Source organism: Falco punctatus (genome assembly GCF_963210335.1).
Source record: "Falco punctatus genome assembly, chromosome: 8".
In the NCBI taxonomy this organism is placed as follows: Eukaryota; Metazoa; Chordata; class Aves; order Falconiformes; family Falconidae; genus Falco; species Falco punctatus.
In genome coordinates, this window is record NC_137588.1 from 53254283 (window position 1) to 53281128 (window position 26846).

A 26846-nucleotide genomic window follows, 5' to 3' on the forward strand; every position below is an offset into this window, starting at 1 on the left:
CACTGCTGCAGGGGTGCCAAGCCCACCCCAGGCCCACCCTGGCCCATTTCACTGTGAGCAGGAGTGGTTTACCCGCTGTGCTTCCCTACAGCCGGCCAGTGCCAGCATTTTTATTAAAAGCTGCTTACCTAGTTACTAACAAGAGGGCTTTGAAAGAGGGAGCTCCAAAGGTTAATTGTGGCAGTCATTAGGATGAGTGGGTGATGGGACCGCTTCCTTGTTCCCGGCACAAAAGCCTGGGTCTTTCCTTTACATTCCTGTCCCTTGTTTCTGCCTCTGCTAAATGACCTTCCTCTATTTCTCTTTTCTGTTCCTATCCTGCATTTGAAAGCACCTTAAAAAAAAAAATAATTAAACTTCCCCTCGCTCCATTTTCATCACATGCCTTGGCAAACTGACTGACTCCAGCAGCAATAGTGTGAATGCACTGTTGGCCCGGAGACAACCCTGTCCTTTGCCCTGCTCCCCCGAAAGCTAGCATGGGGCTAGGGCAGAGAGAGCCAGGCTGCCTCCAGCCTCAGCCCTTTGTGGCACTTCTAAGCTGTTTAGCAAGGTTGAAAGGTGTCCACTGTTGATCTGCTTTCAGATGCTGACACTTGAGCTTTGTTCATTCCCAGAGGAAGCCAGCGTGCCCTCACCCTTTCTGCCTGGAGGACAAGAAGGAAATATTGGACAAGGGCACTTGGTTGAGGCATAGTAAGCTTGAGACATGCGAAACCCTGAGATGAAATCCTGCAGAGCTGTGAGCAGCAAGCGGGGCAAATGATCGGCGTCTCCAAAGTATCCAGTCCTGAACAGTTTGTGAACTCCAACGCTGAGGGGGCCAAAAAAAGCCCAGCAAGTCCGTGGTTGCTTTGGAAAGTGTTAGTCTGACCCCCAGCATCCCCAGGATGGCACACACTGATCGTGATAAATTGGAGCACCTGCTTGGCAGTGCCACTGCCAGCCCCTGGGCTCTCCCCCATTTCCTTATGCACCACCACGGGCACACACACCTTGTGCTGAACTCCTGGCCTGGAGGAGGCTCCCCCCAGAAATGGATTTCCCAGTAGTATTCGACCTTGATCCACAAAGGACTCCCCTTTCCCACCCGCCTCCCAAATCACCCTCCCGCCCCCTTCCCCATGGTTTATAGTGTAAAGGCAGATGGTGCTGCAGTTGGTGGGGTGTGGGAAAGCATCTCTTCCCCCATGCCTTCCCAGCACCCTCCCAGCGCCTCAGAGAAAGGGGGCTTGTAGCTCCTCCGTGAGCCCCAGTGTCTGTCAGGGGCTTGGCAAGCATTCCCGCAGCCCGGCTTAAGTCTGCTTCTTTTCCCATTCCTGCAGAGCAATGAAAAAAAGCAGAGGATGAGGACACAACACTGGAGAAGCGAGCACTGAGCCGTTCAAGGGCATCCCTCCTTACTGGGGGCTTTGGACCGCTCCAACATCTTCAAAGGCTGGGGTCACTGCTGCCCCAGGCATTGTAGAAGTGCTGCTCTTCCCCCTGCCTCCCCCAGCCCTGTCCCCCCAGATCTCCCCACAAGCTGGGCTCATGCCAGCAGTGAGTGCCACTGTGCTGGGTCAGCCTGGATGCAGGGGACCCTGGCAATACTCCTTCCTCTTGGGGTAGGGAGCATCCCCAGTCCCCAGGTTTCATGGTCAAGAGGGGGGGACAGGATGAAGGCCAAGATTTCTCAAGGGGCCAGGGAGGAGAGGGAGAGTGAAACAGGACCTTGGCCTTCCGCAGCACGTTTCCCTTGTTGGCAGGGAGGATGGAGGGACTTCTTTTCCTCAGTTCAGCTGCACAGTTAACAGGGACCAGGTGCTCAGGGGGGTTCCCGTTTGACTTGTTTGTAGCTTCCTGTGCAAAACGGAGAGTGAGAAGAAGGAGGCCTTAGGAGACTCCAAGGCCAAGGACAGCCAGGGAAAAATAAAAGCACAAACTGTCATGAGGTCAAAACTGATGTGGCCAAACCTAATTGATGCTTTGCTTCCCACCTCTGTCCACAATGGGACAAAGTAGCAGGGACGCCCCCTCTTCCCCACGTGCTGCTCCCCCTGTCACCCCAAGCACTGTTGCTGAAGGAAGCTGGGGCTACAAGGGCGAGGAAGAACGGATGCGTACCCCATTCTCAGCCTTGCTGGTCACAGCCAGCCCCAGGGCTGGCCCTCCTGCCAGCGACTGCTTCAGCCGCTCCTTCACTTCTGTCAGCTTGAGCTCCAGGTCGACGCGGCGCTCCTCCTTCTGCCGGCACTGCTCCTCCAGCACCACCACCCGCTGCTCCAGGTCCTGCAGCTTCGTCCCTGCTTGCAGAAGCGCACCCGGCTCAGCGCCTTTGCCCGGGCGTGAGGCCATGGGGATGGAAAAGCCACCCATCGTCCTGGACAGGGACGCTAGATGGAGCTGCCAGCCCGGCAGCACGCGGTAGCCAGCCCAGCGCGGCCGCAATGCCGTGGCCAGCCCAGCATCCCCATCCCACCCCAGCTCTGCAGCCTTCCCCCTGCACCAGAGTGCCTTCGAGCAGCCACAGCCCTTGGATGGCACCAACCTACCCGTGCTGCCCTTCATGGCTTCCCGCAACTCTCGCTTCTCTTTCCTCAGCAACACCAGCTCGCTGCGGATCGATGCTTTCTCCTTCTCCAGCTTCTCCTTCTCTGTCAGAAATCGCCTGGCATCCTCCTCAGCCCGGTTCTTCCCGTACCTGTACTGGTTGGCATCTGCATGCACAAGGGGAACCCATCATGAAGGCTCTGGCCCCGGCTGTGCCAGTGTCACCTGCGGTCCAGCTGAGCTGGGGCAGCACAACTCATCACCCATGCGCCAGAGCCAGCCAGCCCCAGCCTGGCTGCAGACGCCCTTGGGGAAACAGCATCCTCCTGCACTAGCCAGGGTCTCCCCACAGAGGTTTGTGGCTGAGGTCCCCCACTCACTCGATGCATGCCTCTTCACTTTCACCTGCGGGTCCACCCGCCGTGACTTCTCGCTGCAGGAGGACGCATGGCGCTTCACCTGGGCTCCTGCTGGCCGCCCTGGCTCCTCCTCGGCCTGCGGCAGGGACAGGAGGGAGAGCATGTGAAATGCCTGCAGGGCCATCACAGCCTGGCCAAGGCTCCCCAGGTCATCTTCTGCAGTGGAGGGAGAGGGCAAGCCATGGAGCTGCACTCACCTGAACTTTCTCATAGGGGACATCATCGTACACCACACGGGAGGAGTCTGGCCGGTGATCCTGGGAAGAGCTGGCCCACCTGCAGGAAGAGGGTTAGGGTCTTCCATTCCAGGGCATCCTTGACAGCTCCTCAGTGAGCCCTTCCATCTCTGAGGGATTCCTGCATTGCTCTCCCAGCTTTGCTCATGAGTGCTCTACCCTACCCTACTCTACCCTACACACCTGCTTTCCATCCTGCCCAAGGGAAACCGCCCTGCTTTGAGAACCACCAACGCCTGGGACACTGGCTGTCCCCAAGATCACAGCACAAACCATGTCTCAGCCCATGCCTTTCCTAAGGAGCACACAGGGTTGAGGGTCACCATCCCCAGCCCAAGGCTCTGCCCCCAGCACAGCCCCTCCCCAGCCCGTGGCCCAGCAGGAGGACAGCCTTACAGGTAGGAGTGCCTCACGGCTGTCACTATGTTGGCAATCATCTCCACATCCACATAGTCATAGTGCAAGGCCTCCGGTGCTGTCTGCGAGCCTGTCTCCACCAAGAGGAGACCCAGCCAGCGGCCCAGGTCTTCAGAGCAGCTTGCCTGCAGGAAAGAAAAGGGTTGGGGTGCATGCCCAGCTCCCAGCCCCTTGCCCTTGCTCCTGCCTCCCATTGCAAAGCCCCACTGTGGAGGAGCACTCTCTGACACGAAGCATATGTGCAAGACTTAGGAGGGTCCAAAAGAAAGTACAAAGGCACATGCAGGAGGTCCCAGGCCCAAACCAGCTGCCACCCCCTGTACCCTGCCTGCTTCAGCCCTGCCAGCCTCCTCCCTGCCTCCAGCTGGCAAACACCTGTGGCTGCCCCTGGCTCACTCAAATGATGCCCTGGGCTTCCTGAATGTGAGGAGAGGAGAAAACAAGGCACTGCTTGCATGCAAGTGCTGATCATCATAGGAGATGCTCCCCCAGCTTGGCGACCCCCCTCACTGGATCGGCGCACCCGACCTGCCCTGCTGCCTGCTCACCTCCAGCGCAGCCACCTCCTGCCCGTTGCGAAGGATGCGAAAGGCGAAGGGGTGTTTGGGGCCCAGCCCTGGGACCACCTCGCAGCCCCGGAGGACAATGGCATTCACATGGGTCCGCAGGTCGGTGCAGTCCTTGTGGAAGTAGAGGGTGTTGCCCTTCAGGCGACACCAGCGCTCCTTCCAGCACTGGTTAACCAGGACGCTGAGGTAGCCTGGGGGGTGGCAGAGCCGAGGGAAGGGTCTCAGCGCCTGTTCAGCCAGACCTTGGGCAGGCTTTAACAAGACATGGCTGCCCACAGGTTATGGCATGGCTCCCTACTCACCTGGTCCTTCTGTGCCTCAGTTTCCCCAGAGAGAGCCAGCTGGGACACCCTGGACCAGGTGAGGTGCCAGCCTAGTGCCACATAGTCACCTGGCCCTGTTTTCTGGGACACAGGTGACCCCTTGCCCCTTCCCCATGCACCAGAGGAATCTGCAGCCCAAGACTGGGCAACATTTCACAGTGTGAGGCAGTGTCACAGCCATCCAGCAGCTCAGTGAGCTCGCTCCGACCCCACCACCCCCTTACACCTCTCCTGCCCCCTGTATAGCCAGGCTGGGGGGAAGGATGGCAGCTCCCCACTGCTCCCAGCCCCACATGAGCTGAATTCTGTCTCTGCTCCCAGCCCACACAAACCGCAGCAGGGGATATCTTCATCAGTGGAGGAGGTCTGCGTGTCCTCAGGGGAAGGCTTCTTCTTGGAGAAGCTGATGATCCTGGTGATCTTCTTCCCTGCTGCCCGGCTCATCGAGCCCTTCAGGTCAGCCAAGCCACTCTTTTTGCCTTTCCCTGGAAGGAGAACAGGGTAGCTGTGTGCCCCTGGCATGTGTCACGGCATCCCCCTTCACTGCAAGAGGATGCTCCCCAGCTGTGGTGCACACAGCTGGCTGCCCCAGCCAGGGGGACAGCCTGCATGGCTGGGGAAGGGGTTGTACCGTGCTCACTGGGCTCTCTGCGGGCCGCTGGGGAGCTGGTCTCACCCGTCACCACGCTGTCTGAGTCGGAGGTGTGCTTCTCCTGCGACAGCCGCTGTGGGGGGAGCAGAGCAGGCACCCCATCAGCAGTGTGCCCCTGTGTAGCCCCTAGCAAAGGCCACCATTGGCCGCTTGTCCCTTCTGCTCAAGGCTGGGGTGTCCCTGGCATCAGGGGAGCCCCATCGGTCCCACAGAGCTGCTGTGAGAATGGGAAGGACTCCTGACACAGCACCAGGAGCTCAGTGCTCCCCCAGCCACATTCCTCAGGCTCAGCCACCACACAGCACCTCGGCAGGGCAGTTAGAAACCATTACCTTATCCAGGTCCATCTTGCACGGCATCACCGGGGAGGTAGGGGCTTCCATCCCACCCACTGCCGGACTGCTGGCTTCCTTTATCACCTGCGGAGACAGGCCCCAGCAGCCATTTAAAACAGACCCGAGGGCCGGGGCTACTTTCCCTAGCTCAGTACACTTCCATCTCACGGGGCTGAACCATGGGGAGAGAGGTCCTGGTCTCTGCAGGACAGGACAGCGAGCCCTGCTTGGGGCACAAGCCCAGCTTGCCTGGGGGATTGCACACACCTTGGCCCCTTCAAAACTGCAACCAGTTTTGCAGATTTTGTCAGAGGTTTTGGAAATTTCAGAGGTGAGGAACTTGGGCTCCTCGCTGCCAGCACAGACACCTCATGACCTTCTGTTTCAGTCAGGCGCAGTGTGGCTTGCCCTGGCCACGTAAAATAAACCTGTTCTCCCACATCTGGGGTAACAGCTAGGCTTGTGGTGTGCACAGAGGCTCCTTTCCCACCATGGCCCCTTCCCTGTGGCCCCCGCCTCCTGCCCCTGAACAAAGGCAGGAAAGGGCCATGGGGAAGAGAAGGAGAGCAAACATCCCCACCCCGTGGGGGCTATCAGCGCCGGAGACGCCCAGGCCCTGGGAAGTGGCTGGCCAGGACCCCCACCCCCAGCTGATAAGAGACAGGAACAAAGCCCCCTTCCCCACCTCAGCCAGGGAGGTCTTGCACCCCTTTCCCAAGGCAGTCCCCTCCCCACCTCAGCCAGGGAGGATGCCAAGGAGAGTCTGCAGCCCCCCAGGCGAAGTGTGGGGCAGCTGTGGTACCTTCAGCCACTCCTCAGCCTGCTCCTTGCTCTGCACCGCCAGCACCAGCGCCTCAGCCCCGGGCAGCGAGAACCGCAGCTCGTGCTTCTTGCGCCGCCCGTCCTTGGGGACATAGATAACGTTGCAGGTGCCCAGAGGCACCTCCATGTGTGGCTGTCGGTCCTTGGAGCTTTTGTAGCACTAGGGGAAGCAAAGAGAATTGCTCAGGGCTCAGCCAAAACCTGCCTGTCCCACTGCCGTGCTGGGCAGAGTTGGGGTCCCTCACAGGTGGCACAGATAGAGGTGGTTCAGTCTCCACAACTGCCTCGGTGGTGGAGGGCTGCAGGGTGCCCTCTCACTCCACGGAATCCCAAAAAAGGGAGCCCTCCATTTGTTTGCAAGGGAAGTGAGGGCAGTCTCTGTATGTGCTACAGGGAAGCGGCAGCCTTGTGGTGGGGTCTTGGCTTGGATAGTGCTATTTTTCTTCAGCTTGGACCCAACCACCCTCATAGCCCACCAATGGGTTTGTGTCCCCCACTAGCTCTGGGCTCACCAGCAGTTTGCTGTCCCGTATGACGGTGAGCTGCTTGGCCCACTGTCCGAAGCGCTTCTTGCGCAACAGGAAAGCACAAATCCTGCAATCCTTCACCAGGTTCATGGAGGCTTCCTCTGACGGCCACTGGTGTGTCAGCTGCTGGCCCTTCCCCTCCTCCTCCTCCTCATCATACGACTCATAAGAGCTGCTCATTGCATCGGAGTCATTGTCTGGAAGGAAGCAGGCGAGTCACCCCGAATGGCACCCTGGGGCCCTGCCTGCCAGGCACGCTCGCACACTACCAGGGCTCCCCATGCCCAGAGGGCTCCAGCACAGAGCCTGCGCTGGGTGCTGGGATGGATGGACTCCATGTCATCCTCTGAAGACAGCAGCACTTTGACCCCAGCCATCTCCATTTCCCTTCCAAACCAGGCAGGATGCTCGTGGGCCAAATGCCAGTCCCAGGTGCATCTATCCGAATCCCTGGGCTGGCTTATTTCTTTGCAAGGCTCAAACTTCGAAAGCCTGGATTAAACCTTCTACCTGCAACAGAGGATCAGCTGCTGGCCCTCTGCCCCACACCTCCTGCACACGGAGGAGCCGGTCTCTGCAGTGGTATCCCTGCCTTAGACCTCCTCTGCTGTGGCAAGGGCAGCTCATGCAGGGCATGAGAGCTGCATAGGCAAGGGACATCCCTTCCCCATGCTGGTGACAGACATGGCACTGACTACATCCCTTCCACAGCACAACGGCTCTGGCTTGCATGACAAACAGCACTCCACGCTCCTTGCTTTTTGCCCAGCAAAAAGCTCTCTGACATGCAAGAGGTTCTCCAGCCTCAACCCCATGGGCTCCCAGCCCAGTGCTCAAGTCCCCAACTCGGGGCTGAACTTTGCTGAAGTTCTCCCCTCCCTGGCGAGGGCACTGGGATACCTACAGGAGTTTTTTTGCTCCCCGTTCATCCTGGTCACAGGGTAGTTGCTGTCTGCATCCTCGTAATAGCCATCCTCAATGGAGTTGGGAGGGCTGGAGCTGTCTGCAGAGGAATCAGAGGGCAGCTGGGGCTATTACACCTGTTTTCCCCCACAACCATGCTCCAAGCAGCAAGCCTGCAAGCTGGGGCAGAGCAAAGCACATCCTCCCAGGGCATCTCAGGATCGGTCCCCCCATGGCTCTGATCTCTCCACATCACACCTTCCCAGCTGAGCTGGAGCAAACAACTCCTTGCAATAACAGCACAGCAGGATGGGAAGGGAGTGGGACTGAGCGATGCCGGTGGGAGCAGCGACATTTCCTTCCCCAGGACGAGCTGTCATGCCTGCCAAAAGGCTGCCTGCTTTGCCAGGCAGGCAGGGGGATGCAGTGGGCAGCTTGTGGGGCTCTTCCCACCCTCCTGACACCCTGGTGCAGAGTGGGACTCACTGCGGGAGGTGATGTACTCGGGGGCCTTGCCAGGGCCAAGGGGCAGGGCTTCCTCGTAGTAATCCTCGGGCGGGGGGGTGGTGGGCAGCGGTGGAGCAGGGTCCACAGGAACCTGCAGCAGAAACACCACCGGTGTTAGCCCGGCAGTGGAGAGGGTCAAGAGTCCCAGCAGCTACTGTGGTAAGGGACAGGAGGAGGTCCCAGCCCCAGCCACCGCCACCTCCCCATGCAGGTGCAGAGCAGACCTCGCAGGCTGGCATTCAGGGACTTACAGTTTTTGCCTGCTGGCTCCTCGCCAGCTCCAAGCCAACACCATCACTGGTGTCCCCATCCTCTTCCTGCATGTCCTGGAGATCCCGCAGGTCACAATCTGCCCAAGGGTAAGCGAAGAGAGTGAAGGGAGCAGGGAACTCCCCAGCTGGCCTCCCCAGCCATGCCTTCCAGAGACCCCCATGGCCCTTCACTGGAAAGGTGCTGGGAGATGGGCACCACTGGTAAACACAGGTGGTGCATGGATCCCCTGTGGCCAGCTGCCAAACAGCTACAGGGAAGGAGGAACAAGCACCCAGGGTGATGATGCCCACCCCAGACACCAGGACACAGCTTTCACATTCCTTCCCTGGGGTGCCTCAAGAGCCTCTGCTGTTACCGGGGACACCAGGACCAGCACTGCACCCACCCAGTGGGACCCCTGGGCCATCACTCCTAGCTGGCCACACATACCAAACTCCTCAAAGAGAGACTCCACGAAGCTGGTGCCATTGCTCAGGGATGCCGTGTTGACATACATGTAGTCCACATCCTTCCCTAGGAGTGAGGGGGATGCCGTCAGCTCGAGGGTGGGCAGGGCGGCCGGGGTGAGCAATGGCACTCCTCCTCCCCACAAACACCAGCCCAAGGACACAGGCCAGTTCACCCCGCTGTGTCACCTCTGGAGCAGGCATGCAGGGAGGGGAGAAGCCACCAGGGATGCTGCCCCCGCCCCAAGGAGGGCAGGAAGGTGGGGAGGCTGTGAAGCCCCAGGTGCACAGCCCTCCTGGCCTTCCAGCGGAAACCCCTGCGCTCAGCAGAAACCGGTGGCAGGAAGACCTCTGCGAAGCAGCCTTTCCGCAGGGAGCAGCCCCCTGCAGCCATGGCAGGGCTGACGCCAGACTCTGCACCCGGGGCGGGGAGAAGCTGGGAAGCAAGCGTGGGGAGTAAAGTGACTGGAGGGGGCTGAGCAGGTGCCGGGTGCTGGGCACAGAGGCAGCTCATCCCTGCCCTGCAGAAGCTTTTCCCTGCCCTGCTGGGGTTTTGGCCAGGACCCCCTGGGGCAGCTGCTGGGAACACCCACTGCCCCTGGGGACAGCCACTGGGTGCTGCAGGAGCAGGACACAGACCTGTGGGTGGCTGCAGCTTCTGCAGGATGGTGGAAACGGCGAGCTTCTTCTCCTGTGTGGTGGCACTCAGGTACTCATGGTCCAGCAGCTTGAGCAAGACACTGAGCTCTGGCACGAGCTGGTCCAGTACTGGGGGGAGCAGGAAAAAGCCCGTCACCCAGGGTGGTGTCAGGGTGCTGGGGTTAAGACAGAGCAGAAGGGTCTGGAATGTATGGAAGAGCCCAGGATGGGGGTCTTTGCCAGCTGGTCCAGCATGGTTGAGGTGGTGTTTGCTAAGTGCATACGTGCTCCTTCCATGCACAAGCTCTACCACTTGCACGCAGACGCTGGGATGCAGCCTGCTGAGCCTGTGAATGGAAACACCAGCTCTGCAGGTTACTGGACTGCTATCAAAGGGCTCAGCACACACGTTGTTCCATGCAGATAAAACCACACCTCTGTCTGCCTGACAGTGTACTGCTACTGGTGTCCCCCCACTGTGATGGGCACTGGGTGGTGATGGAGGGAAGGAAGGAAGGAAGGAAGGAAGGAAGGAAGGAAGGAAGGAAGGAAAGGAAACACAGATGCCATCTCCAGAGCCACCTGGCAATGCTGCCCAGGGAGACATCCTCCCACCCCTTGCCTGCTGGGGAATATTCATATGCCCCTGCTGTGCTCAGACCGCCCATGATCCCCCAGCCCAGTGCCACCTCCACAGGGTCTTCATACACAGGCTATAGCCTTCCTCCCCACGCTCACCACCAGCAGCTCCCCTGCCCTGCTGTCACTCTTCCCTTGTATCATCTCAACTCATCCACACTGCCCAGAGGCCACTCCACTCTTCCCTCCGGGCATGGAGTCACTGCCCCTAGGGACAGTCCCTGCCCTACACAGGCACCTGAAAGACCCCCGGGGATGGGACAGGAACTGCAGCACAGGAGGGGCTTTCCCCACCCAGCTCTGTGTTAGCTGAGCCTCAGTCCAACACACACAGCCCCAGAGACTTCCAAGAGGGTCAGAGCAGCTGAAATCTTGGCAAAGAGGAACCACACCAGAAGCCACCACTCATCCACTTCTCAGTGTATGGGATCCCAGTACCCGCCAGCTCCTGGCCTGCTGCTACACCTGAATACAGCATCAGCCCAGCAGGTAGAACCAGGCAGGGGAGATAGGGAGAGCCCAGCAAAAAGCAGGAAAAGACGATTTACTGCAAATCACGATCACAGGCACAGCACATAAAATTGTGGGTCTTCTCTTTGATATGCTGACTCATGGGTTAGTTTTTACAAACCAAAAGCACAGTGCAGCTGTGGGGTTGGGCAGCAAGACTCCAGAACACACTTGGGTTTTTGCATATCAGAGCAGGGCTACAAAAGAAATTCATCACTAAAAGCAGTATTTATGGTGCTGGCAGCACCTGACTGGCAGCTTTGGGAAAACGTGTTGGCCAGGGATGGGAAGGATGGGAAGGACTTGAACAAGGCAAGTTCTGGACTCCAAATCTCTCATGAGCTCCCACAGCCTCAATTCTGCATGTTCATCGACATCCTCATCCCAGGTGTCTTCCTGTACTTATCTTCTCTGAGCAGGATAAGACAAAACTAAGGTGGATCCAAAGCCAAGCTCCTGTTTTACCCAGGACCATGCACCTGCCCAGCTCCACTTGCATCCAGGGGTAGCTCCTGCAGGAGACGACCTGTTCTGGAGAGGCCAAGCTCAGGGACACCAGCAAACCTACAGCCCTGGAGACTATGGAGGGGCTGGGGTGTGTGTGTGTGGGGAAGCTGCCGTTTCTTCCAGTGCAAGCGTGAGCAGGTTCCCTTCTCTTGGCAACGACAAAAAGTCATTGCGGCACAGCTGGGGCAGCACACAGCTGGCTTTGGGTCTCCCGGGGAGGAGGTGGCCACAGAGGCAGCTTGGACATGCTGACTGATGGGGATTGCTTGCAAGGAGGGGAGGTTGTGTGCCCTGGCAGCATGGAGCATCAGGGACACCCTGCTCAGGTTGTACCTGTCCCCACTCCAGCTCCTCCGGGCTCTGCCAGGGAAAGGGGCCCAGCAGAGCAGAGCTGGGCAGCAGCGAGGGCTGGCATGGGACATATTTCCCAGGGGAAGGGCAGGATGCTGTGCTGCTGCAGCTGATGGGATCCTCATTACCCATATTTTTTAATGAGCTTCTGCTGGGCCCTATCCAAACACCATATCCACCCTACCCAACACCCATCAAAAACTGGGCTGCTACAGGTTTGACCCAGGATTTTGGGTGTCCACCTGCAAGCCATGGCACGGAGCGAGTCTCACAGGACTGGTGGAAGCAGGCTAGCACTGCTGCGCCAGTGCAGTAAAACCAATTGCTGTTTCAAAGGTTTTTGGCTGAAGGGAAGCCCAACATGAGTGGGTTGGTGCAGATCAGCGCCCAGCCAAGATGAGCCTCTGGGCAAGGAGGCAGCGTGCCCAGCCCCAAATCTCTGCCTCCCCAGGATGCAAGGCAGGATGTGGCTCACAAGTCTCTTCCTGCCATCCCAGCTGATGGGCTTCTATCTCCACAGACCTTCTGCTTCCTCCTCCCTCCCCAGTGCCAAGCTAAACAGCAGCCTCAGCCCTTTCAGCAAAAGCAGTTTTGCCGGTGCCCCTCTCCCATGGGCAGGCCAAACCAGGACAGGTATTCCCCAGGCAGGGGGTGAAGCCTCAGCACAGTTCCAGAAGGAACAAGCAAACCTGGAGAGCTGGCAGCATCCCCCAGCCCACAGGGAAGGAGAGGACAACCACAGGGGGAATGGGGCTTCTGCTCCTTGAGCTGGAAACACATCCGACAGCAGACAGGCAGCTGTGGGACCTAGGTCCTGGTGATGGTCTGCTTGCTGCCCCCCTCCAACATGCACCTACCGGGTTGGGGACCTGCTGTGGCCATATGAGAACCTCACGTGCATGATGAGCAAGGGCGAGGACTCGGCTCCCATGGCCCTCTCCTTGTCCCTCTGCAGAGGCAGGAAGGGAAGAGGGGAAGATCCTCCCTGGGATGTTTGGTGCTGCACAGACTCCTGCTCAGCAGTGCGGTGGTCTCAAGGCCAAGTGAGCATCTTCCCCTGCGAGGCTTGGCAGGGCAGGGGACCAGCAAGAAAGCAGCTGGAACAAAAAGCAAGATGCTTCCCTGTCTGCCCAGTGCCTGCAAGCATCTTGGAGACACCCATCTTCCTGCCGCCCTAGCTCAGCAGGCTCTCAGCTGGCCATGAGCTCCCACAGAGGAGATGAGGACCATGCACATTCCCTACATCAGCTTCCCAAAACACACAGAAACCTAGGCCATGGCGCTCACCAGCATCCCCATCCCCTGCTGTGTTCAGGACATCTCCCATCACAGCCACCAGCTCTTGTGTCAAGGCTTCAGACCAACAGAGGGCAAAACTGCAAGCAGATTGCAATTAATAGTGACAAAGCAGGTGGCGTGTGTGGCGAGGGGGGCGAGGAGACCTTACTGTGCACAAGAAATGAGAGTGCCTGATAAGTGAGGCTTGTCGCCCGGCATGGCAGGCGGGTGAGCTCATCAGCAATGCCCCAAGCGCCAGCTCTGAGCCGGGGCGCACGGAGCACGGTGCGGTGCGGGGCGAGCACTGAAGGCGCCTTTGTTTCCCCCCAGCTGAGCTGTCCCCTCCATCTCCCTTGTTAAACATCCTCCAAAATACAAGGGGCGGGGGCGGGGGGGGGGGGGGCAGTCAAAGAGGCCTGTGATCCCAGGAGTGTGCACAGCCTGCTGAGCCCAGCCTCTGCCTGGGGGAGTGGAGAAAGGGAAGGAATTAATTTCCTATGCTCGTTAGGCTTCCAGCCTAAATAAGGTTAATGGGGTGACTGCAGGAAGCAAGGGGAGATTGCTTCAGGGTTGCTTTGTGGAGGGGAGGGGGGGGGCACTGTGACCAACCCAGGGTCACCTGGAGATCAAGGGCCAGCACGTTACTTCTGCAATAGCCGGCAGGAGTGAGCACAGACCCCGCACCAGCGGGTATTCGTGCCCACGCCATGGCGGGCAGGGGACTGGGCTCATGTGCTGAGGGTGGGTGCTGGTGTCAGTGCACAGCCCTGCCCGCAGGGGCTCTGGCAACCTCTGTGTGAAACCATGGAGCCCAGGAACCGAGGGGACAGCAGGACATCAAAGGGCTTCTGGGGGGAAGGCAGCATGGCAGAGTGGCCGCAGGTGCTGAGCAGGTGATGCAGGCAAAAAGGGACCTTGCGTCCCCCACTTGCTGAGCCACTGCCTCACTGGTGGGACACCTCCAGCCTCGAGCCTGTCACTGGTGCTAACAAATGGCTTCCACCTGCTGCTTTCTTCTGGAGCTTCTTGCAGCTGAAATCTTGTGGGGTTGTACTGTTCTGCTGGGCTCAGGCTTCGGACACGGACATTGCAGGACAGGGAGAGGCACCAGCATCCCCTTCCAGAAACTCACTCCACTCCACTTCTGCAGCCTGTTTCACTGCCGTGGCAGGATGAGGAGGTGTCAGTGAGGTCTCTGAGCCTGGTAAGGCCAGGAGCTGTGGCAGCAGATGGCTTTAGCATTAGCTAACTTGGGCTGGATGGGCTGGGGACCCAGGGCAGCTTTGCTGGGATGGGGTGAGCTGGGGCACCAGCACTAGGATGCTGCTGCCGTTCAGGACAAGGCAGCATTTCCTCTGTTGCTAAAGTCTGCCCTAGAAGCAGCACCAGGCATGTTGCTGGCAGAGGAGCTGTGTCCCCTGCAGCACCCTACCACCTCTTTCAACTCTGCACCCAGGCCAGCTCTATTTTCAGACCCCATGAGCACTCCCCCGCCTCAGGGACCTGCTTCCACAGCATGGAGATAAGAGGCTGGGTGTAGCCTGCAGCTGCAGAGCCCATCTCCCCCTCCCTGGCCTCTGCTCCATCACAGGAGCAAAAATCAGGTCTTGCTCCAGCAACCTGCAGAGAGGAGGAAGAGGAGGAGGAGGAGGAGGAAGAGGCTCCAGCCAAGCCAAAGCAGAAGTTTCCTGCTGTACAGACCCAGCTTTTGCAGGGGGAGGGATAAGACAATGCACGTGGAGCTGTCACCCCAAGCAAAGCTGGTCTGCAGCCTGGAAGAGAGCCCCGAGGAGGGGAGATGCTGTTTCACAGCATCTTAACACTGCGAGGCTGCTGCAGTGGGATATGTACTGGGGCCCCTGTCCTCTGCCTGCCCCAGCCATGCTTCCTCCAACACCAGGTGAAGGCTGGGGTTGAGGGGGGGCAGGGGGAAATCGGATGCTGGATGTAACAGCCATTGTTTGTAACTAAAATAAAAACCAAGCAAAAATAAATCCTTCCTGTTGGTGCGGGCAGGGCCCTGGGACACTGCTGCCTGCGCAGGGCTGCTTAGAACCACCACCAGCAGTAAACAAACGTTTATAGCTCCTGGGATGCCATAAATAGGTGGGGAGTGGGCCAGGGAAGGGGGCATAGTCAAGGGCTATCCCAGCACCCAGTGACAGTGGTGGAGGCGCCCCAGCCCCAGGAGGAGCCCTGCAGAGAAGTCACCTACCCTGTGGGACAAACAGACCCAGCGCTGCAGGAGTTGCTTGCAGCACACAAACCACTCTGACCTCTCCACAGGCTGATGTCGACCCACTTGCAAGAGCCACCCGGGCGCTGGGACGTGCCTCCATACCTCGCTGCCTGCCCCCAGCCTTCTCCTGCCCCCAGCACGGGCTGTGGGCATCACCAGAGGGATGATGCCCAAAGTGGGTACTGACAGCCCCCTCCAGCCCCAGCATGCTGCTTCCCACCCCAGCAGGGCCAGCGCTCCCCAGCACTGCTCCCCGAGGAAGGCCACGGCCTCCCGAGCTCTTTGCTGAGCTCCCGGGGCAGTTCCTGTTCCCATACCCATTCCTAAGGAGGTTTCTTTCCGATGGGGAGGAGGCAGGCATGCAGCCGGCAAGGAAGTGCCTCGGCAGGGGTGGCGCAGGGCTCCCAGAATTGTTCCTTTGTGCAGAAGACAGGAGGACAAACTTGCTGCCTGCCTGCACCCTGCCTGCAGCTACCGCTCCTCCTCTGGTGCGGGCAGGAGGAGCACCCTGCCAAGCAGGCAGGAGAGGGGCAGGGCAGCGCTGAGCCCCTGGGAGGTGCCAGGGGCAAGCAGGGCATCCCTGCCAGCCAGGCTCAGCTTCCCAGCCAGCCATCACCAGCTGTGTGTGGGGCAAACTGGGATGACTGGGATGGGCTGGTGGGGCCAGGGATGCCAGCCTGGAAAGTACCTCATCCTCCCAGTGCAGCTGCCCCCATACAGCTACGGAGCAATTTGGTGTGCTCCAGCCCGGAGGGTTTTTAGAGAACAGCCAACTGTGAACGCTCACACTTGGGCTCTGGCAACATCCCGTAACAGTGGAAGATTTGCTAAGGGGCCACTCAATGCACATGAATCATCTCCTCCCTGGAAACAAGGGCCCCTTGAGTGGGGTGGATGGGGGAAGCGCCTCTGACTCTGAATCCAACAATGTCAGCAGGAGCCTGAGTGCTTGGGGCTGGCTCCTGCATAGCCAGGAGCCCTCCACCCCTCCTGGCTCTCCAAATGCCCCAGCTGGTGCCTCTTCTCACCCCTCGCTGTGATTAACCCCCTTGCTGTTAGCCCCAGGACCCTGGCAGATGTCCCTGCACCCCAGCAGTTCCCAACTCAGGCGTTGCAGCATCCCTGAATGTTGCACAGCACAAGGTGAGCTCAAACCTTTTAACTTGAACCCCAACCTCCCAGCACCTCCCAACCACCTCCCCACAGCACACCCAGTGCCCCGCCAAGCCAGGCTGCAGCAGACAGGGCAGGGACACACACATCCTGGGGCTCTCAACATCGTGACCTTGCAGTAACTAATATCCTTAGCTGATAACCTTGGCAAATCAGTCCCGGGAGATGAACGTGAAACCTGCTTGCTCAAGGAAGCAGAAGGTCCCCCCGCCAGCATTCCCTCACAGTGCAGACCCCGGCTGGCTTCCCCCCTTACACAAAGGAGCCCGCAGGGTTTGCAGGGCCCCCCCATCCTGCTTCAGCCCTGGGAGACAGGGAGATGAGCAACCAGAGAGCTTAAATAGCAGGAAGGCTGCCCTGGCTGTGCCTGCTGAACCTCCTTCATCTGCGGCCCCATCTGCTCCAGATGCCCACCCCGATGCTGACACCAGTTTGGGGAGGGATTCCTTTCCTAGCACAGCTCCAGTGGCACAGCCAGCTCAGCCACTTTCAGCAGTGCTTGTGTGAAGGGTCCTGTGTCTGGCCCAGCTCCTTTGCCAGCAGTAGCTCATCTCCTCAGTATAAATAGCTCTGCAGAAAGCCTTATCGCGTGGCCCTGCTCCCAGCAGCTTGCCTGCTCCAGCAGAGACCAGCCGAGAAGCAAGTCCAACCTGGGGCCAAGCAGCAGGGCCACCTCTCAGCCAGGCTCTCCTCAAGTCTTCCTGCTTCACCCTGGCCCTCTGCACAGAAGGGGTTTCTCAGAGTCCACACCACATCCCAAAATGGGGAGAGGAGCAAGGGGAGCTGCAGTGCATGCCTGGGGTTGGTGCTTTGCCCAATGCACCCAGCCAGGTACAAGGGAATCAGACACAGAAGCAGGACTCCAAACATCCCTATCCTAGTGCACTCTTTTCTGGAGAAGGTAGAGTTCCACATCTTCCTCACAGTCTTAAACTAGAAAACAGGAGTCCTGAATAGAAAGAAGTGTAATTACAGGCTGACAGAGCTTGCAAAGGGCAAAGATTCCCACCCACACTCACACCCCTGCCAGCTCACACACGGCAGAAACCATTGCTCACTGCTGTGGGGCCAGTCAAGCCTCTTCTCTATAAAACTGGATTAAAAGAGAAGCTGGAGGACAAGGGGATCATGGTAGTTCCCTTCCCACCCAGCCCTCTGCCAGCAGCCCATCCCTCGCAGCACGGCCCAGAGGGAGGGGTGCTGCTCTGCAGCTGAAGCCCCAAGCTGGGTTGAGGGTCTCCTGGTGATGCCTACATGCAGAGCATGGCTTCAGGTGAAAAATCTCCCGCTCAGCTCCAGCAACCACATGCCCAGTGCTGTAGCCTTCCCTGAGGGCTGCAGCATCCACACCCGGTGTGCTCTGCTTGGTGCCCCAGTCCCCTGGGGCAGTGACTCACAGAGGAGTGTCACCTCCCCAGGGAGCCCCCAGCACAGCCACAGGGTATCAGAGGGGCCAAGGCTCTCTGAACTGGTATGGTTGCTGGAAGAAACCCCCAGGGCAGCCCTTGCTGGGCTGCAGGGTACGTCCTTCCTCACAGCAGCTTGCATCAAAGCAGAGCAGCTTCACAAGTGGTACAGGTAATAATTAACAGGCTGATTAAATTACCCACAAACACCTTCTGTGACCCAGGCAGATAATGACCCTCCAGTGCCCCGTACTGCAGCAGGACCCCTTCTCCAGGGGCTGCTCCCCCTCTGCTGATGGCTTAGCAGCCCTTTCTTCACCTCTTGGAGAAGACTCTGGTGGTTTGCTTTAGCTCACCAAAAGCAAACTTTACCCCTCTGACCTAAAGAGACTGCAGCTGCCCCCACCCCGGAGGAGGAGGAGGGGGTGGTTTCTGAATCGTCCTTTCTTACTGCCGAGCACAGCAAGAAGTTGAGCAAATAAAAGCACCTAAGTGAGATGCTGCTGAGTGACTCTGTTTGCATCCCCAGGCAGGGCACTGGCAGCCTCCTCCCTCTGCCTGCCCTGCACTCCTGAACCTCAGGGGGCTCCTAGCCCCAGGAGTATGAGTTGTTTGCAGCCACAGCTCAGCCCAGTCAACACAATTAACTCTACAAATAAATGTGGAACAGGTTCAGTACTTCCAGGCTATGCTTCAAACCTCAGTGCCAGCCTCAGTGAGCGTATGGCAAGATGCTCTGCTGGGCCAGCCAGGGAGCTGGGCTCAGAGGCTGCTGGCTAGAGAATGTGTTTAAATAATGAATGAAAAAGAGAGGTTTGAGATGCCCTTTAAAGGAATAGTCAGGCAGGGGTGAGACCTGCTGAGTAATGTATAAAAAAAAAGCTTCAGGCAGAGGGGAGATGTTAGGATTAGTCAGAACCCAGAATAAACTGTGTGTTCTCCAACCAAAATTTTGGTGTCGGCCTTTTCCAAACAAACTCCACAGCACAGACAGCAGCAGGTTGGCCTGGGCTTGCCTCCAGCATCAGGAGAGGCCCTGGCACTGGTGCCACAGCCCTTTGCCCACCCCTGTAGCCACCGTCGGCGGTGGGCAGAGCACCGGGCATCCTCCCTGGGTCATACATTCCTGCCTGCTGCTCTCTTGGAGCTGGGGGTGACAGCAGCTCTCACCTTTCTGTAGCCCTTCATCTCCACCAAACCTCAGTCTCCAGGACAGCAGGAATTACAGCTAATTGCAGGCACGGTGCTGGGAAGGGAACCCACTGACTCAGCACCCAGGTGCTGATGACAGCTCTCCTGCGGGCATGCCCCCCCCACTGCCCTGCACCCAGGCAGGCACGGCCACATTACCACCCAGGGCTGGATGGGACCTCCAGCCCCCCAGTCTCAAAAATGGACACCCCAGCCCCACGGACAGAGGTGAAAAGCTTGCTGCATCCCAAAAGGCTGCTCTCTGTGTCCTGTACGTCCCCATTCCCTGAAGCACAGATCCAAAATATCTCGGATGCAATACCTAACCTGCAGGAGCGAGACGTGGGGAGGCTGGTCAGGGAGACACATTCTAGGAAGAAAAGTTATACGAGGTGGTTGTGCCTTGACCCTCAGAAGCAAAGGAGGGTACAGGACCCTCACCTAGGTGGGTCTGGGCAGGGACGACATGGGATTTGCAGGAAGGAGCTGGTGGATTAGCCACCAGCCAGCTCCACTTTCCCAAATGCTTTCAGCTGCATTGCATGATGTGGACCCCTCTTTTCAGAAGCAGTGGGAGAAGAAACCACAGACCCGCTGTGGGAGAAATATCTCCACAGAGTCGGGAGGAGGGAGACTAGCATCCAGCTTCCTGCGTTAGCATCCCTGCCCTGCCCCTGGCAATGCCCAGGAGCTCGGGAGCTGTGCTGGGCACTAGTCCCCCCTGCCTGGCTGGGGACCGGGACCCTCGCAGTGGCTACCTCAGCCCTGTCCCTGCAGGAAAGCGATGTTCCTGAGCCAGGGCATGGCAGAGAGTCCTGCATTTGGGGACTGGGGCCGTGCTGCCCCGGAGGACCCTCGGAGGGCAGGATAAGTGTATTTTCTCAGCTGAGAACAGCCCTTCCGTTTCCTTCCCTTGCCCAGCTCTGCCGGGAGCATCAGGTGCAGCAGCAAGGCCACCACCGACAGCGTTTCCTACCCGCTTAACCCCTGCGGGGCAGGGGTGGAGAAGCAGGAAAGCCAGTTTATCCCCACAGGAAAGAGGACAAGCTTGAGCACAGGGGAAGATGTGACTGGTCTGGTTATTGCCAATGGCTCCGTCAGTGCTGGGACTGGTTCACCATATCTGCTTTTAACTCCAGGACACAAAAGCCAGCTATCAGACCTGTTGCTACCTACCTTCTATTCCTGGCTCTGTCCTTTAAAACCTTGGTTTCCCAAAGCATAAGATGACACTGGGACCACATAAAATGGGAGGCTGAACCCAACGGATGAGGAGCCAAAAAGGGGCTGTTCCCCCATCACCGAATTGGGTGGGTTTAATGTTCAAAAAAACCCAGAAGAAAGTCAAAGTCATTCTTCAAGCTGTTCCTTACACATCTCCTGTTAATTGCCAGCTATCAGAGAATACCAGCGTCTCCCAGAGCTTCCCCTTATCACTTCCAGGATCACATGCACATAAAACCCACTTCAAACAAAAAAAAAAGTATTTTGAGCATGGAAATCCCTTGCAGCAAAGATCTGTTTTCGTTCCAAACTGTTACGAAATGTAAGAGAGCCTGCCTTTGATGCGATGGGAGGCATATCAGGAGCAAAAATGGAAGGGAGTGCAGCAGCCATGCTGCTGGGGTGGGGGGACGGATGGGACACGACCCTGGGGGAGGGAAGGCCAAAGAAGTTATTTTCATCCTTCCCCACTGCGGGGGCTGCAGATTGCCAGCACAGCATCTGCAGAGGGACCTGAGCTCTCCGAATGCCTCTGCTTTCAGCGCCGCAGGGTGACAAAAGACAGGCTGCTGGTGGCTGCGTGGGTGCCCTCACCGCGGGTGGCAGGACCTGCTCTATTCATCCAGCCGGTGCCCTGGCAGGGGGTGCCAGCCCCTCGTTTGTATGGCGGTGGGGCTGGGCTGGCAGAGACAATGCAGAGCTCCTTGGGAGGCTTCCAACCCAATTGTCCTGCTGCTGCCCTGGGAGAGTGACATCTAATAGATATTTTGCAGGGCTGACAGTTGTGTCATTAATTTTAAGGTTCCTTGTATCCAGAAGATGTGTGTTTCTCAGGGGAGAGCTTTAGCTGTGCCAGACCGGATAGTAGCTGGTGTAGGGAAGGGTTAAGGGGTTAGGACTTGAGCCTGGGATGCCAGAAACCACTTCAAGCCTTCACTCTGCTAAATCGTTATCTTCTGTTCCCAGCAAGTTATTTGGCTACTGAACAACAGGCAAATCTTGAGTCCAGCCCAGTTTTCGCTCCTTGTCCTCCTCTGAAAAGCCTTCCCACTGTTTGAGATGAGACAACTTTTTCAAAACCTTAAACAAAGTTTTCCTGGGCTGGGATAAGAGCTACCCACCGGCTGCAGGCCAGGGGATTTCAGGCACATCGGGGCTCGGTGCTGCTCCATAGCTAAGGGCATGTCAGCCTTGCAGCTCAGAACATTTGTGCCGGAAAACAGCATTTCCAGGTCAAGAGCAAACGCGGGAAAAAAGCAGGTTTTCCAGACAGCTCAGGCAGATAGGACAGTCCCCAGGGTCCCTGGTTGGAGGACGCTACCCCTGCAGCAGTCACTAAGGGCACCAGCCTGCTCCCTCCCCTCTCCAGCAGCCCCTGCCACAGCAGGCATCTGTGATGTGCGCAGCAGGGCAGGTCTGTGTCCCTCCAGAGCAGCCAGGCTGGCTTCAACAGAGATCCAGTACCCACAGTGAGACCCATTTCCCCCTGTTAAGTTCAGCGTTGCACACAGAAGGCTATCGGAAGATGCAGAGGGGCAAAGAGCTCCAGTGCCTTCCTGCTCTGCTCGGCATCAGCATCCCTGGGGCTGCCCTCCCACCCAGCTTTGCTTGGCATGGTGGGGCCAGGGCAGCCTGCGGTGGGCTCAGCCCCCTTCCCCACACGCTCCCTGGCTATAAACAGGCGGTGGCCTGGGCAGCTGAGTTTTCAGCGGAAGGAATGGCTGCAATGCGGGGGAGAGCTCAGCACTTGCCTGGCGCACTAACAGCTGGCCCGATCTGTGTTTCTCACCCACTGCACCCCCTTCCACTGGGCTATGTTCGCAGGGCGGGTGGGATTCCTGCTGCCAGCTCGCAGGCAGCAGGTCAGGAATGATCTGGCCTCCCTCCCACCAACCCCATGGCCTCCCCATTCCTGTGGGCAAGCTGGAGCCAAGTTTATCCCTGACACATCTCCACTGGCTTTGCTGGATTTAGACCCCAGATAAGTTTGGTGCAGGACCTAAATTCTGGTGGCACAAAAGGTCAGGGAAAAGTCACTAATGATGAGAAGCCATGTGCAAGCACAGCCCTGCTAGAGCAAAGGCTCCTGGCACAGATCACCTCCCAGATCACACATATATGCATTTCTCCATCAGCACAACCTGAAACAACTCCACAAGCAGTTGAGGGCACCGGTTCCCCTGGTTAGCTGCTGGTGTAGGCTGAGCCCCACACGAGGTGCTGCCCAGCCTGCTGAGGAAAGCAAGCAGGCTCAGATGGAGCACAGAAAGTGATGAAGAAGCTGGCAGATCGTAAAGCAAGAGCAAGTTAGGATACATGCAGGGCCTGAGCAGAGCTCCAGGTGAAGGAAAGGGGCTGTCAGAGAGCAGGCAGAAGCTGGGAATGGGGCACAGAGCTCCTACCCATCATCAGCACCCCTTGTGCTGGGAAAGGGAGCCTGGTGAGACCCCCACACCTTCCCTCCATGAGCCACAGCCCCCCAGAGGGATCCAGCAGCTCTGCGTGACGAGCAGGAGGGTCTGGATGAGGTTTACATTGGTAAAGACCTATCCAAGTGCCAACTGCAATCCATTACAAGGCTCAAAGCAAAGTAGGCAGGCACTGCTGCTGCTACCATAGCAGACACCAGTGAGAGGGATAAAACAGCAGAGCAGCTTTCCCCATGGAGTGGCCACACCATGCTCTCCATCTCTGTGACAGTCCAGGATGGTTTCCACAGCATGCCAGGCACCTCCTGCCCTTTCCTGCAGTGAGGTCCCAGGTTTGATTTTTAGTGTGGGCTGGGATGCAAACAGGGTAGACTCCCACCAGTTCGTACAGCAGAAGAATGGGGAAGCCAAGACCATCTGCTCTCTCCCCATCAAGGGGGTCTTCTGGGGCCTTCAAGGACAGCTCTGGCATTGCATGTCTTTTGACGACAATCCCCCTCCTGCAGCAGCACCCTTCTGAGCTAGCAAAGCCACCCTGTCTTGCTGGCAGGCAGGGTGAGCCACAGCCATGGGGGAAGGCTGTCCCTGTCACCGTCGTCCCTGTCCCCTCCTGTGCCGCTGGGCACTGACACCGCTCTCCCAGCCCTGACACCACAAGCTGCAGCCCAAGAGTCAAACTCCTCATGACTGTACTTCCACTGCGGAAACACCACCCCATCCTTTTACATCGGGAAAGGGAACTCTTGACCCTCGGGTCTTTCTGGTGCTGACCCAGAGCTGCAGACACAGCACTGCCTGAACCATCCTGGGACTGAAGCGTGGTCCAGCCCACAGAGCTGGAGTGATGCCCCTGGCCCCCGTGTTATCATTTCTGGCTGGTGCTTCTGTAGCACCTGAGGACTGATCAAGGGCCAGGACTCCCAGGCCACACCATGCCACCACCTGCACCTCCTCTGCAGCCCAAAGCCACTGTTCAGCAGCAGCAAGCAGCAATCCCCCAAAAGCCTTCCTCTGCTCCCTCCAGGGACCTGCCAGCTCCAGCAGAAAGCCAGGACCTTCTCTGCAAAGTTGGCCCAAAGCCCTGGCAGGTTTATTCATATCCCAGATCAAAGCCTAACAGCTACGTGAGCCCGATGCCACAAGCTGAAGGCAAGAATCACACACGTGGGAATGCAGCTGCTTCCCAGCAGGGTGGGGATCAGGCCCTCCATGGCTTTACGAGACCACCAGCATCTTCCCCAGCTAGGGAAGCTCTCTGGATCCAATCAGCTCCATCTGGAAACACCAGTCACCTCCCTTTCCCCAACCATAATTTTCCCTAACAAGTGCTTACACCCCATAGACTTGTTTACAAGACACCAGCTTTTCACCCATCTGACCAGCAAAGGGAAACTGGCACCAGTTCGTGTCCCAGCTGGCCCTGCCACAAGGCTCATGGGGGGCGAAAGCACCCAGGTGGCAGGGTCCCACATCGATCCGGTGAGCTGCACTCACTCGGCTAGGAAGGGATGTGCGACCCCCAGCTCCCCGGGACCGGGACCGGCATCCCCTCTCCACCGTGCCGGGTGTGCTCCACCCCGCACGGCAGGGTGAGGGGATGCCGGTCCCGGTCGAGGTCCCGGTCCCGGTCCCGTCCCGGTCCCCCTTACCGCTGAGACGGTCCATGGTCCTGGAGCCGCGGGCAGCACCGGCCGCCCCGGGAGGCGCGGGCGGGCGAGTGTCACCGGCAGCGGCCGCCCGGCGGGGCCGGGTCTCGGCTGCGGAGCGGCCAATGGCTCCGCCCGCCCCTCCCTCGGTGCACGGCAGCGCCGAGCACCGGCACGGCCCGGCACGGCACCGGCGGGCCGCCCGGGGTGTCCCCGCCGCCAGCGGGCGGCCGGTTTGTCCCACGGCTGGTGACGCCCCGTGTGCGGTACCCACCTCCCTCCAACCCCTTGCACGGCCGAGGGTGTCCGGGGGTTCCCCCCCTACCCCGTGCATCTCCCCCCGGTGCTGCCCCACACCGGGCACTGAGCACCCCCAGCAGCACCGGCAGAATCTTTCGCGAAGGGTGCGGGGCCAGTGGCGGCCATGTCCCCCCTGCCTGCCCACGGGGGTCGTTGCTTTGGGCAACTTCAGTTTGGGCAAAGATCCGGAACAATTTCCCCCATCTCAACGCACAGGGGGTGAGCAAGCACAGCTCCCCCTTCCCACCCCGCTCCCTGTCCCTGCGCCCCCCCAAAACCCCTCCTGTCTGCTCCCTCCTGATGTCCCTCATGTGCCCAGTGTCTCTCTGGCCATGGTGACAATCTCCCCAGCAAGGACCATAGGGGAGACCTGGGCTTGGGAGACACACGGGGAGTGCAAGGGAGCATCCCGTGGGTGGGCAGCACGTGGCAGCGGCCTCTGGCACCCCCAGGACAATTTCCCGCAGCCTCAGGGCTGCGGCTGAGCCCTCGGGGGACAGCAGGCTACGACAGAAATGGGATTCGGTTTCACACATACCCACCTCTCGCTTGGGAAAGCAATAATTGATATATTAGATGTGCATTAGCAACTGACCTGGAGGGATTCCCCATTTGGGGCTCTCTTAGCCCAGGACAGTTCGGAGGCGGTGGCCCCTCTTGTGCCCAGCTGGGAGCCAGACCTGTCGTGCCCTCCCAACCCGGAGCCTGCTCCCTGCCCGGCTGCTGTTGGCTGGTCCCTCCCTGCTGGATCAAGCCTCCTTTTTCTCCTGTAACCCGGGGCTGCAGCCAGGGCACATGGCACCCACAGGCAGGGCTGCCAAGGCTGCCGCACGCCAGGCTCTGGCTGCTTTGTGGTGGGGACTTACAAACAGCCAAGGGACAGCATGGGCTGAGGCAGCGCCGGCTTCCAGGGCAGGAGCTAACGCCCCCGCCGCTGCTCGCCCCATGCAGATGGGTGCTCTCTGCACACCTGGGGGCAATGGGAGCCTGTGGGGGTCCCACAGGGTGTCCACTGGATGGCAGGGGCCAGAGAGGCTTCATTAGCTCTGAGAGGTAGCACTGGGCCCTGCCTCAGTTTCCCCATCTTTGCCATGCAGGGTAATTGTGGGGAAACAGTTGCTGCCCATAAAATGCTTTGAAAATGAAAAGACTCCCGCTGTTGTGTTATTAATAATAACAATCTCCAGGCTTTATCACTGAAGCTGCTGCTGGAAATGGAAGTTTCTTATAGCCACAAATGGTTGAGCTTGATTTAGGGAGACGTAGTTTATATGAGTAAAATCATTGTAAATAAAATTGTTCATTCACTCCTGCACTAAAGCAGGCAGAAGCAATTACCAGTGCAATATTGCCAGCTCCACCTCAGTCCCCAGCCCCTTTCCACAGCAGCACAAAGCTCCCAGAGCCGGGGCTGCTGCTGGGAGGTCTCCCCAAGCCCTCATAAGGGGCCCTGCACGCCCCTGCTGCCTCACCCAGGAGCCCGGTGACGGCTTTTTGGGCAAAAAGCTGGGCAGCCTCAGCACACAATGGTGGTGGTGCTGATGGCAGGGAGGGCATTTGGTCCACCTGATAGGAGACACCAGGACAGGAAGGTTTTGAAGAGGACCAGAACAGGCAGACCCAGAGCTGGCCCGTGGCACAGTGAAGGTGAGACCCTTGCTGTCCCCTTGGAGAAACCCTGCTGACTCAGCTCTTGCAGAGGTGTCCCATGCCTTGCCGGCCTCTTTGGGACTGCTCAGTCCTGCTACATGCCTGAAAATTGTGCCAGACAGGCAAATAGGAAATCGGAGCACCACAGACACCAGGAAAGGTGTTTGCACCTTGACCCACGGGGGTATACCCTGCTCCCTGTAGGGTCCCCACCACTTCTCCTCCTTGTTCCCTGCCCAAATCTCTGTATTTCTGATGCTGAAGGTGAGGCTGAAGGTGCGCCCTTTGCATGGCCATGTTAAAGGCAGGGAAGGCATTAAGGAGCCCAGGGTGAGATCCCGCTTTCTTGCAATTGTACCCAGGGTGTTTTCCAACCCAGAAGTAAATACACAGACCACCTGAGCAGAGGGGACGGGACACCCTCATCCCACCCGCCCCATCACAGAGCCCTAGCCTCCCCCAGCGCTGGGTGCTGTGGCTGCAGCAGGAAAGTCCCCCCCCCCCGTGCCCCCATGGGGCAGCAGTGACAGATGCCACCTCCTGCTTCAGGTCCCACATGGCTTTAGCTCCTGGGAGAACCCAAGGGTTGGTACAGAAACAGGGCTGGAAAAGAAAAGGAAACAAAGAGCATAAAATGATCTGCTAGACTCCAATTCACTCTCAGGGGTGCAGAGGGCGCCTCTGCCACATACAGCACCAAGAA

General features: G+C 58.6%; 1 protein-coding gene across 5 annotated transcripts; it reads right to left on the reverse strand.

Annotated features, from left to right (window-relative positions):
- Nucleotides 1-78: 78 nt before the first annotated feature.
- AFAP1L1 (actin filament associated protein 1 like 1) lies at nucleotides 79-26729 on the reverse strand. 5 transcript variants are annotated; one of them, XM_080398040.1, is made up of 19 exons: nucleotides 24197-26729; nucleotides 9601-9729; nucleotides 8945-9023; nucleotides 8494-8591; nucleotides 8222-8333; nucleotides 7737-7835; nucleotides 6818-7029; nucleotides 6286-6465; nucleotides 5481-5567; nucleotides 5128-5221; nucleotides 4829-4981; nucleotides 4153-4364; nucleotides 3584-3729; nucleotides 3149-3227; nucleotides 2913-3027; nucleotides 2535-2699; nucleotides 2107-2288; nucleotides 1714-1842; nucleotides 79-1319 (listed from the first exon to the last, which is right to left on the reverse strand). In XM_080398040.1, the coding sequence occupies exons 3-19, from the start codon at nucleotides 9009-9011 to the stop codon at nucleotides 1296-1298; spliced, it is 2154 nt and encodes a 717-aa protein (XP_080254166.1). In that variant the 5' UTR covers nucleotides 9012-9023; nucleotides 9601-9729; nucleotides 24197-26729; the 3' UTR covers nucleotides 79-1295. The 5 variants fall into 5 exon arrangements, with proteins under 5 accessions (XP_080254166.1, XP_080254165.1, XP_080254164.1 ...); XM_080398039.1 differs by having other exon boundaries at nucleotides 2107-2285; nucleotides 5137-5221; nucleotides 8945-9028; XM_080398038.1 differs by having other exon boundaries at nucleotides 5137-5221; nucleotides 8945-9028.
- Between the last annotated feature and the right edge of the window lie 117 nt (nucleotides 26730-26846).